General features: G+C 30.2%; 1 protein-coding gene across 1 annotated transcript in view; it reads left to right on the forward strand.

Annotated features, from left to right (window-relative positions):
• The first annotated feature begins 3,420 nt into the window (after window positions 1-3,420).
• The window catches only part of Pgd (phosphogluconate dehydrogenase), an 81,580-nt gene continuing 71,470 nt past the window's right edge, over window positions 3,421-13,530 (forward strand). Inside the window, exons 1-2 of the mRNA XM_035365085.2 lie at window positions 3,421-3,587; window positions 4,328-4,365. Coding sequence (XP_035220976.2) covers window positions 4,346-4,365 — 20 coding nt within the window. The 5' untranslated portion in view covers window positions 3,421-3,587; window positions 4,328-4,345. The remainder of the gene's footprint in view (window positions 3,588-4,327; window positions 4,366-13,530) is intronic.

Here is a 13,530-nt window from a genome sequence, read left to right on the forward strand (position 1 = left end):
AACCTTTTTTATATGACTTTATTAAAAGTTTATATAAAAAACCCTTTTATATAACCCTCTTTATATGACTTTATTAAAAAAAACCTTTTTATATATTACCTTTGAATCTAGCTAATACACATTGTATTTAAATTTGAAACTATTTATCATATGTAAAATTCGGCAAAAATCAAATTTACATTGATATTGGTTAAATAACAAAATACTATAAATTTCAGACAAGCATAAATTTCCTCCTGCTGTTTCGAGAAGAAGTGGAACATCTTGTTACCTCTCTCGAAATCGATAGTATTTTTAGAAAATATAATTTTACGTTCAATATTGACTCAATTGGCTTTTCCTATTACATAGGCTTTACTATAGATTTAGACATTTTTCATTAAAAAAAAAGCGTGCGAAGATAAATAAATAAGTACGTAGAATTATAAAATATTTAAATAAAAATTGGCATATCAAAGTTAATTTTCAACCAATTATTATTACACAGATAGATTTCTTTGGCATAAAACACATTTTAGTTCAAATTTCTATGGCAGATCACTTGTATAGTTAATATTGGGAAAAAAGTACAAATTAAAAATCTTTTGTGATTGCTAAATTTTATTTTTATAATCCCTCCCCCCTCCCTCAGCAAAATCTGCTTTTTGCAGTCCGCCTCTGATACACCAATTTGTTGATGCTGTATGATTCTTCAAAAAGTATCCTATTTTATAAAACACTGTGTACATTATGCAATTATTGTTGATCCTTGAACAAGTCAGATTCGAAATATTCGGTTCTGGTTATGTGGTGGAACTTTTCAGTTATATACTTACTAATGGATTATTGAGTATATTTTCTCCTTTGAGAAAGTTAGTAGAATTGTAACTTTAGTAGAACTTGGTAACTTTATAACTTGGTTATTTTCACTTGTTAGTAGTTTGTAACTTTAACTTGTTAGTAGAACTTGTAGGTAGTTAGTAGAACTGTAACTTTAACTTGTTAGTAGAATTGCAGAACTTTAATTCAACCTTCGATATATAGTATACTTGTATATTGGAGATTTTGTTGCAGAGTTATAACAGTTTGGAAAAGTATCTGGTAAGCAGATGGCCCAGCCAACAAATGCAAAAAATTTATATGATAGGTAAGTTGTCTTTACATACATAATTGCATGTTGATACATAAACGTGGATATTAACATATTCTACTTTCATTTATTATCATGTAATAAAATAAATCTGTTATAAAAATTGAAATTCACTAAGACTTTCGTACTCTAAACTTGGAAACATGATAGGGAGCTTCTGACACTCAGAAAAAGAAATATATACAAAATGTCACATGAGTAACGGACCAACAGCCGCTGAGCGGTAAAGGTTGGCCTTGGGTAAAGTCGCTGAATGCTGGTTGCTCGGCCAAGGCTTGATTCCAGACGAAGGGGTTGACCGTGTGGACGTTTTCGTGATTTTTTCTATTTGTAACGTGGATATGAGCCAGTTCCTTTTAGAAAATTTTCCACGAAGATATTCTTCGTCTTAGGCAGAGAGCTCTCGAGTACTTTACCGTAATCAAATAAACCAAATTAAATATGAATTACAATAAAATCATTAACTATAATATATATTACGCATCTTTAGCAACAATTTCGTAGCCACCTTTTGTTGTTAATAGTGCAGACAGTTTAAATGCTATGAATACATTCATATTTCTCTTTTCCCCATTTTATTATAAAAATACAACATACCCCTTATAGGATGTTTATTAATGGGTTTTTTATATTATCGTTAAGGTTTGTAATCTACAGCATATTAATCACAGTTACATTTTTTGAGCTGCAAGGATAACACAATGAATGAATTCAGCTCCCTAACCAAACCTCACCTAAATTCAAATGTCAAATGTGTATGGTATAATTTTATTATACATCTAATGAAGCAAGTTCAAAATGTTTTCGAGCAAGTCTGTAAAAAGTATTATAAATTCACTTTAGCCAATTAAGACTTATTTACATTAATAATGTTCCGTCTAATTTCTCTTGAAAACTGCGCGGTGCATTATTTGGATTATCATGAATGTTGTATGTTTTGTATCTGCAAGCGACTATGCGCGTAGGACAAGGCCGGTTTACGGCCCCGCGACATCCGCAGTTGCAGGGAGCGCCTAGCTTGAAAGAGGCCTCCATAGTGAGTAAATATTAATAACAATAGGCTGAACTTCTGAAAAGGTACTTTTGCCCTTCACATTTTTCACATCTTGCATGCACTAAAATTTAAATATGACTAGTGGTAATAAATTATGAAGTCTGACCATGATATAAAAAGTATAATTTTGAAGGGGAACCCGTTAGGAGCTCCCAGTTTGAGGAGGGCTTCGAAACTCATTAAATCATTCCTGTCATACGGGAAAACAGTGTTAACTCTCTGCGCTCGTAAAGCAAGGTTCAGGGCTGTCTTAACCATCAAGCAATATAAGCAAGTGTTTAGAGCATCAAGGAAAGGGGCCACCATAAAAAGCTCCTTAATTATTCAAGAAAGAGAGCACCAGAATTTTTGTCATTGCCGGTTTTATCATGGAATACTAGGCGCAGCTAAGCCAAAACCGAGAGAGAGAGGAGGAATGAAGAAAAAGATCTCATAAAGATATGTGAGGATACAAATTTTTTTAAGTGCTTAGGGCCTCTAAAAGTCTTAATCCGGCATTAATCGCTAGGCTACTTGTAAAGCCAAAGATCTTTGATAAAACTGCGCTGCTAGTAAAATTGGACAAGTTTTATGGTAACATCTGAGCAGAAAAATCAAATCTTTGCAAAAATCAGCGCAAAAAGGATTGCTCCGGAGAACATTTATTGTGATAATCTAACAAGACTTCCTTATCATTTCATAATGGTAGGGATTCTTATCTGTAATCATATCAAAAACTATTATGGATATGCGAACATAGTTCCATCCGTGTCAAAAGCTATATTTTATTTTCACTTGTTCTTATTTGTTGCCATTTGTAAAATGCAGAATTATTTTCTAGCACTCACAGAATTATTGCTGTATAGCAACTAAAATTCATTGTTTACTGAAGAAGGTTATAAAACAATTCCTGTTTTCTGAAAATATTTTCATTTGGTTTATACAAATGATTGCTTGATTTATACCAAAGGCTAATACTGATTTTTAAAATCGAAACTGCACGGAATTTATCCTTAACTGTCAGTTTTCTTTAGTTTTTACTTCTATTTGCAATAACAGATAAGAAATATTATAATAGGGAAAGATGGCTGCCCTTGATCTTTGATCCACGCCTTTTTCACGCCGGTTCTAACCTCAGTGTTCACGCCGCTGTTTGTTTCACGTTCTTTCCATGCCGTCATTAGAGTTGAGGATATTGCGCATGCGCATAAATGTGGAAAGTAACATGCTCAGTGGTTACGATTTGGGAAAGGTGAGGGTGGGAAACAAAATTGAATTTTAGTTCCGGCTGCGGATTTAAATACCTTTCGGTGCTGCTGGAGTTTAATTTCGTAAGGTAAAAGTGCAGCACTGCTTATGCATAGCATTACCTATGCTGGAAAATTATTGTCTTCTATAAAATTTTGATACTCATTCATTTGCCGAGTAAGAGTTATGCTTTTTGTTTTTCCTTGTTTCGAATTTTTTATAAACAATTAGTGTTTCTTTTTCAAACATTAGTATTTAATTGTTTATTTCTGTAGTTTAAAATACATTTCGTAAAACCGTAATTTAAATGAATTTATTTTGAATTTATTGTTTATCAAGTCACTTCATTGCTTTTCTTATCCTTATTCATTCTTGCTAACCTTTCAGCAAATTTATTATCCTTATTTATTCTTTAATTCAAAAGCTTGCTTGGTTTCTGCTACATATCTTTTCAGATAATTTCTTAGCTGGTCATTTTCTTTGTATTAATACTAAGCACCTTATTTTCGTTCAGCTCATTTTCAGTAATTTCATTTAAGTTATAGTTCAGATTATTATTATTTTTTTTTTAATTTTCGCTTATAACTGATTTTTTTTTTTAATATATGTGTATTTTGGGGGCGGGGGAAGTATCTTTTCTGTTGTCTAATTGCTAAAGCAGTTTTAAATGTGTACTTTCACAAGAAAAGTGATATAATGGTGTTGATTATCATACTCAAGATTTTATCATTTTTAATATTAAGCCCATCTGTTTTTATTGTGCAGTAAAATAATCTTAATTTATGCATAAAAATGAACAAATTCTAATGGTATCTTATGTATTTTGTTAGTATCTTTAAAATTAGTTATGCAATTTATTATACGAATACAAATGTTATTTATTATGGTTTCATCACCTCGTAATTTTTTTCTTACAGGATTATAATTCGTAAAACATGTCTTCCGATCAACAGAAGTAAGTTTTTGTAATTAAAATATGGCTGTTAGTTTTTCATATTTAAATTAACCGTAGATATACAATTTTATGTGTGGACCAAATAAAACTTAGAGGATTGGAACAGCTTTAGTATTGGTCCTTTTGGCGATTTTTTGATTTGGCGACAAACGTTGGTCGCCAAGGTAGACCCGGCTTTGAAGATCGGAAAAAAAATGGCGGATTGTCAACAAAACCCGATCTAGACTAAATAACAATCCTAAAAAATAAACTCTTAATCAGAATAAACAGTCTTTCTCTAATTTTCAACATTTCTAGAACTGCTATGATAAATTCTTGAAACACTACTGTAAATGAATTTATAGCAATTATTATGTTATGAGTAATGAAATTTACAAAAGGTTAATATTTTAAAGTACAGAATATAATATTAATGTATTAAACATTAATATTTTAAGTAGTTAGTTAATATTTATATTTTATTATATTAGTTCTTAGCTAATATTTGAAATTTACAAAAGGTTAATTTTTATGTTTATGAATAATGAAATTTACAAAAGGTTAATAAATGCATTTCAAACTAATGTTACTTTAGTTACTTTAGTTTCTTAGATTCTGTTATTAAAAGAAAATAAAAAAATATTTCAAAATGAAGGAAATCAAATTAAATTATAATGGGCAAGTTTTGTACCAGTGTTAGAAATATTTTTTATGATTAAATTTTGTAAATGGTAAAAATATTAAGAAATGTGCATTTTTTAATCCCTTAATTTATTAGAAGTAATTTATGATTAAAATTTAAAAGCTAAAATTAAATTATTATAATGAGTAAATTTTGTACCAATGGTAATAATACAACAATCATCATAAATGATGATGATTTCTGTGAAAAATTCGAACAGTCATTGGAATCCACTAGTGGTGGAGTGATAGCCACTGAACAGTGGTAGTTCAGGCTGGCTATGGGAGTTTTTGTAGTTTTCCGTACATGTAATGTGAATCTGAGCCAGTTTCTCTTAAAAAGTACTTTATGAAGGTATCCTTCTTCTGCTAGCCAGCACATGTATTTATTTTCTATTCATGATTCTCTCTTATTTTCTTATTTCTTAATTCTAAATCTTACTTCTGAAGTGAAGAAGTGTTGCATCTATAGGTCGAAAAATATGGTCAATATGTTTGAAAAAAACCTGTTCAGTTTTGGAAAGCATTTAAATAAAATAAATAATTTGTATATGATGCAAACAAAAATGCATTACACTATTTCATGTAGTGAATAATTAATCAGGGAACAAAGTATATTGTAGCGTTCCTTTATTTTGTAACCAGAGTTATTTTATGCTTGGGATCTTTACTGTCAATTTCCTCCATCCGTTTTCTCACCAGAATCTAAATGAAGTTTTTAGTTTGTTACTTTAGTTTCAAAACAAACCATGTTTTGCCTTTCGAGGCCATATTACTAGGTTGCTAGATAAGATAAGATTTGTAGTCTTCAGGCTTGCATTATAATTGCTGATAGTTGAATTCCATGCCGGTTAAGTTTTTAACCAACTTTGCATTAAATTGATTTGTGTAGCCTTTGGCTACACATTTATTTGAATTTAAATTTTACATTTGAAGTTAATTGTTATCATAAGTTATCTTGCCACAAGTGGTTGACTGAGTCGTAAGCACAAAGTGTGCCTTCTGTTCTGTACATCTAAACTTTATAATAGAATAAAAGTATATCCTAACTTAATAAGAATATATCTAAACTTTATAATAATAACATTTAAAGACATTGAAATCAGTATCTAAGTGCTTGCCATGTATCAAATTTTTATGTATAAATTGTACTCTTACTTTTATTATAGAGTTTTTATTACAAAAAATGAAGATTTCTGTTAGATAAAATGTTTAAGTAATGTAGAAAATTTGCATAAAATTTAAAATAAAAAGTCGACTGTTATGTCAACATACTATTAATAAAAGTAATAATACCCAGTGAAGGTTATTCATATACGGCTGTTAGGTTGTAAGATTTACAAAATTTGAGAACTCTAAATTATAAGCAATATATTCCATAATCTAAGCAACATTATATTTTTTATAGTCAGACAAATTATAAAAATGTTATAAAAGCAATAATGAAACCTGATTTTGGTCCTGATTTGAACCTATGAATTCATGCAATTACACATCCCTATAGTTGTAATATGAGGCAAATAAGTATTTTTAGACCATGGTAATTTTGATCTTCTTAGCAAAGGAAACACCAAAAGTTTACCTCATGCTACTGAAAATGTGTTTTTTTTTCCTTGGGGGGGGGGTGGAGTTTATAATATGCAGAGTTGACATATGAAAAAATGTCAAGACTCATGCGATGTAATATTAAAAGCACCAGTTTTAACTATTAAAATTTTGGCTTTTTAAAAAATATTTTAAATATTGTGCTTTCCTAACACAAAAGTAACTTTAAGAAAAACATGCAATTAATCCCTCCTGCCATCAAAGCTCCGATACCTACCAAATTCGTTAAATATGCGTGGACAGAAATGGCGGCATGTTTTAAGCTCAGTGTTTAGGGTTACCAAGGTTATCATAATTTTTCATTTATCGCTCTAAAATGTCGCCAAACAAATTTCTCGCCAAAAAGGACTAATACTAAAGCTGTGCCAGAGGATTTATACCTATGTTAAAATGCAATTACAATATATCTGATGGTTATAATAATATGAATTTAAAAATAACTATATTGGTGTTAGAAAAAGAGAACTTGTAGTAGATAAATATGTTCAGTATTTAAGCAATGTTCAAATAAAAGCAAGAATTAATCAGCTAAACTTTATTGAATATCACGAAATGACTTGCACATTATTTCTGTAGTTAGTCGCATAGCTATGTAATGTACTTTTCCAGTACCCAGGAATTTTAATTGTAAAAAAATAAGAATGCTGACCCGTATTTGTACAATATCAATATTCAATTCATTAGACTTGAATTTCTTTCTTTTTATAATTTTCGTAAATGGACTGAAGAGATAAATCTGCTAAATCACTTCCAAAATGATTTTTACATATGGAGTAAATCTGTGATGTAATAACTTCATTAATCAAAAATTGAATAATGATTTGCTAACCAATACTGTTGTTAATCTTTTGCTGCAACATGCTGACCATAACATTTGGGGATAAAAAGAGATATTAGCTCTACCTACCAGCATGTTCAAATATATGAATGTTTGCTCAGTAAATGATAATTAATGAACATTTTTATAAAAATGAAACGCTAAATTGCAGAATCGCCCACTTATTTGTTTGGCGCTTTTTACAAGAGTAAGAAGAATTGGATTTTTGTCAATTTTCTTTGACTTTTTAAGTGAAAATAGGTCGATGTGTACATAGAAAGTCAAGGGAGTGCACAATGCCATTTTTGTGCAATTCTGGGATTTTTTTCAAGTGAAAATAGTCGATGTGTACATGGATACCGAGTATGTGCAGTTCTTAAAAATGCACCAAGCAGTGGGCGATTCTGCGGTTAATCTTCGGATTATGGTAACTTGGCGATTTTTTGGCAACCAACCCTGCTACAGGAACTTGCTAGTTTTGTTTTGGACGCCATTTTGTTTTCACAAAGTAAAGGCATGTTTTTTTTTTACTCAACATTTTTTCCAACAATCTGTTAGCCGAATTACGCTTATACTAGAACTTTTATGAAACAAAAATAAGGTAAAAGGTTACAATTGGGTGCCCCTTCTTTTTTGGCGATTCTCTTTTGAGGCCAAGTTCAATATTCAATTCATTAGAAGGCACAATTTCAAGATGGCCGCTACACAAAACCAAAATAAGAAGTCGAAGAATTGCACAGACTCTGTGTCCATGTACACATCGATTTGTTTTCACTTAAAAAAAAATCCTAGAATTGCACAAACTAGGCATTGCACACTGCCTGAAATTTGTCCATGTACACATCAATCTATTTTAATTTAAATAAAATCAAGAAGCTAAAACTATCATGGTAACCAGAAGTGAGGTTTCATCGCCAAAATTTAAAAAAAAAATTGTCGCTAATCGAAGGGGCACTCAATTCTACACTAGAGCCCAAAAATGCGTAATCATGACGAAGATTAGGTGCGAAATTGGGAGAAAGGGCAGAATCACAAACTGCTTCCCGTGTTTTTAAGAATTAATTGCACATACATGGTATTCATGTACACGTCAACATATTTTCACTTAAAAAAAATCTCAGAATTGCACAAAAATGGCATTGCGCACACTCTTGACTTTATCCATGTACACTGTTAAAGTCCTAGCTAGTAACCTTTATCACCTTACCAAAATGTCGCCAAACTACCTGTTACCATATTTCAAAGATTAGCTGATTCTGTACTTTCTCCAAATGAAACATGAAAATTCCTATTTGTGTTTGAAGACCCATATATTTTGGGTAGCACAGCTCTTGCTTTCAGTATGTAAAGTAATTCATTTTTATGAAGTTTATTTTAAAATTTAGATAAGGATTAATTTTAGAGAAATGCTATATAAATTTTAACTAGAGCATGTCAGTCTTTAACTAGTAAACATATTCTGTTTAGAAACATTCATCAAAAATGCACAGAATATTTTTCCAAAATTAATAGCAAGCTAAAATTGATTTTCACTGGTTTAAAAGTAGCGAGCTTCTCCCATGGTTTCTTATGTTTTAAATGTTTCTTAGCCTTGTTTCATTAATTAATATTGCATTTATAAATAATATCAGTTAAAGAATTTTCTGATTAATTAATATCCTCAAATCATCATTTATAATTTTTATTAATTATATTCTTTTAAAGAAATTAGATGCCCACAGTATTGAGTTGCATTATAAATAATATCAGTTAATGAATTTTCTGATTAATTAATATCCTCAAATCATCATTTATAATTTTTATTAATTATATTCTTTTAAAGGAATTAGATGCTCACAATATTGAGTTGGTTTAGATAGATGCATGTGAAGTTCTGTAATAAGCTGGGTAAAGTCTGCTATATTATTTAATCTTCTAAGTAGTATTTCTGGTAGCTAATCATGAAGTATAATATTTACATGGGGGTTTTATATTGTTTTAGGCAATATTTTGCATTGCTGTTTATTCTACTGGTACTCATTAAAAAAAAATTACAAATTCTTTCATTAAATAACAAGCTAAAAACTATAAAACCTCTGATTGAATATTGGAATGCAACTAGAATCCAGAGCGAGGAGGTTCTTTTAACACATCTTTAAATAGGTTACTGTCTAGCAGGGGCGTAGCTAGAGGGGGGCAAGGGGGGCATCTGTCCCCGGGCTCAGAATCCGAGGGGTGCCAAATCGATGTTACAACATTTTAGAATTAAATGTTTTCCATCCTTGGCAAGCAGTAAGGGGCGCGAAATCTTCAGTTGTCCCTGGGTGCTGAAAACCCTAGCTACGACTCTGCTGTCTAGCTACACATGGTTACCTCCTAAATACTGAGAGTGAACTTGTTTTATCAAAGTGCAAAGCTATTTTGTCAGTTCATCATATTTTAGTAGACTGCCACTGTTTTAAGGAAGTTTGTTTTAAATACTTTAACAGCTTTAACCTCTTCACCATTTCATTGGGAAAAAGGTGAATGACAACCTGTTTTCATATCTAAAAGAGATTGGATTTTATCATTTAATTTGATCTACTTTGCAGTTTTTATAAATATTCCAAATATTTTAATGTGTGTTTTTACCTTATGTGTTTTTACTCTTCATGCTTCCATTTACATTTCAAGTTTCATTCTGTTGATTAGTCACATCGTCATCATCACATATTTTAATGCTAGTTTTATCTTTCATCTGTATGTATTCAAAATTTCACCTTTCGTTTGCCGCATTATAACCTTAAAGGTTATGTACCATAAAACTCACCAACTCACTCTTTCATTAAAAATAAAAAATATTTAAAAGAAAAAAAAAAAAAAAAAAAAAAATCATGCAATCTAAAAATTTCCCAGTACTTCTTGTTGAAGTAGCCACTTTTTTTAGTGGTCAAATTGGTGAACTGTAATATACAAATTTCGGATGTCACTAACAGCTTATGCAATGGCTTCTTTAACAAGGGAGTATTTCATTATCATATAATTTTATTGCAGCTAACACTTAAAAGAATATGTTTTTGTTATAAAGTAACAAAAACTGTCATAACTTAAGGAATATGAAAAATTTCTAAGATCTGTGGTAGTCTGTCATTATTGCCTGCCTAATATGTAGTCAGTATGAATCAAATATATTTTTAGCTCTAGGTGGCGCTCGTTGAGCCATGGGGTTACAATGCCATTTAATGATGTATAAAATTTACAAATAAATTTCAAAGAATATGAAGCCAAAAAAGGCATTGATGATTTATCTAATATCTTTTATAAATTTATAGCTTTGCTTATATTTTTATTTTTATTACAAATACCTTATTATAAAAAAATAATTAATATACGTTTAGTGTGAGACATGAAATCTCAAATGCTCTGTTATGATTATTTTATATAAACTTAGGTTTCAACTTATTTGTAGCAATCCTTAATATAAAATGTAAATTTTCATCAGTAATTTGTGATCATAATTTATTTTTCAGCACTTAATTAATGAAAAATCTCTTTCACATGAATATGAAGATCCAAATGAAGCTAAATATTTGACATGATCTAAAAAATATTTGAATTTATCTTTATTCAGGAAACCATAAAATATCATTAATTCACTTGAAGGAAACTTTTTATTTAGCAAGTTAGTCAGTTCTAGCAGAATCTGCACTGGAGCATCCTGCACTTTAAAATTAAATGACATGCTTATCAATGACAAACCTTTTTCATTTTTTTTTTTAAAGTATTCAAGTCTTTTGCTAGATTCAGCATGTTACTCTTAATATTTTCTATACTTAACAAAATCATCATTTCTCAAGTTTTGTCATTATGATTCCAAAGTTTAGAAGTGATTTAAATGTTTCTCATTTAAATTTTCAGAAAATAAATTATGTTTTGTCATAAATGCTCTAATTTTTAAGCAGATATTAAAAGCCTACTGCTTTGCTTTTTCCCTTGATGTGCAGTGTTTAATTCACTTGAATAAGTTAATAAATCAGGAAAAAAAGGCGAAACCCTCATTTTATAATTAACTTTTTATTTTGAACATTTGGTACCATTTGCAACCATCCCTCATTTTGCAGTTTGAGAAAGATATTTTTTTCTTTGATCAATAAAATTTTAAATAAAAATTTAGGGGTGAAATGATGTTTCCTTAAGTTCCCTTTTCTGATGTCTTATTTCAACAGTTTTCATTTTCCATAGTTTAAGTTCTTCTGTTAGAAATGATAGAACTATATTTATCAGCTGATGCACATATTTTTAGCATATTATTCAACTAAGTATACTCAACTGAGAATTATGCTAATATAGCATGCATGTATAATACATTTATCAACAAGTGTCAAGCTGTTTATTTTTGTAATTTACATACAAAATCAAGTAGGAAAGATGTTAAAATGTCACTGCATTACATAATGGGCTGGATTAAGCAATTACAAGAACCAGCTTTTGCTCATCCATGCTCTATGTACAACTAGAAGATTTATCTCTGTAATCCTTCTTGTTAGCATATTGGTTCACACATTTGGATTTTATTGAGAACAGGGAATAAATCATTGAAAATAAATGGTTTTTCCCTAGTCATAGCCCTTTTATGTATGGCTATAGATATACTCCTTCTCAAACTTCATAGTTAATTTGCTTACAAATTTTAACATTCCATTTTCAAACTGCAACATAAACTGTTATAACAAATAACTTGATATTCCTATTTAAAGTATTGCGTTTGAATTAAACTGCTGGAATAGACAATGCTATTCATGGATTTCATGTAGTTTATATTCTCATGGGGTCATCTAATTTTTTTTTTTTTTTTTTTTTTCATGGCTGGGTGCTTTATTTAATAGCCATTAGCCTTGCACCACTGCAGGGGCCAGAAGTGGTGGCCATTTCTTTATGGAAGACCTCCTATGCCTTCTCTGGAATTCGAAGCCAGGCCCATTGCTACAGCAGTCAGGATCACTAACCATTACACCAGCTGGGCGGAGCAGGATCACTAAATTTATACTATATGAATATTATGGAGGGTGTCACACTTTTGAAATAATTACTGGAAAAAAAAAAGATTTTATGTTATTAATAAAATTTTTACTTTCCTTTTATGCAATAAAAGTCTAATTTTTGATTGGGAATAAAAATTATGTATCTTGTGTAAAATATGAGTATTAAATTGAGGAGACATGATAAGAGAAAGGTAGGAGAAAAGCTTGCCAGTGAGAATTTTCAAATCACTCTGGAAAATTCATTATTTTGAGCATTTTATTTATTAAGCAGGAGCAAAAATATTTTGCTGACTATCCATCTCCCCCACCTCCCACACACACAAGGAGAAGAAGAATAAGCAATAGCTGTAATACTGTCTATTGCATAAAATACTTCAATTGAACTCTTCAATTCAAAAAAAAGTTTATTTTTAAATGAAAGTAAGTCTAAAATCAATATAAGACTGAAATATTTTTTATGAAAAAAGGAAAGATGGATATTTGAGGATTAAAATTGAATGTCCGCAATCTGCATGTTTGATGTTTGAAACTGCTTATCCTTACAACAGTAAAATTTGAAGGGAACTACTCTGATATGCGCCCTCAAGGCGCCACATTTCTCGCCAAATATTTTTGGCGAGAAACTCCACGCTGCCATATTGCTATCTAAATTTTTTGTCTACATTTCGAACTTTAAGCCTAAAATGTCTCCAAACACACGGTTTTCGCGAATGCAAAAACAACGTTTTGAACACACAATTTAAACTAAAAATCCGAAACAAAAACAAAAAATTTAGATAGCAAAACCGTGAAGTTTCTAACCAAAATTATTTGACAAGAGTCTATGTACACAGGGATATGTTTTAACTTAAAAAAACATCTACGAATGGCACCATCTAGGCAACGAACGAATTTACGAACTCGCTTTAATAAATTAACATAACAACAATAAATTTCAAAGAATACCATGTACACAGTGTTCTATTTCAACTTTAAAAAACATCTACGAATTGCACAATTTAGACGGTACGCACTAATCAACAAAATAACTAAAATAAATTTCAAACAATTCAAAAAAAAAAAATAACGACAGAAATTCATACT

Source organism: Stegodyphus dumicola, chromosome 8 (assembly GCF_044657685.1).
Source record: "Stegodyphus dumicola isolate Sdum_Otavi_A_Nest chromosome 8, ASM4465768v1".
Classification (NCBI taxonomy): Eukaryota; Metazoa; Arthropoda; class Arachnida; order Araneae; family Eresidae; genus Stegodyphus; species Stegodyphus dumicola.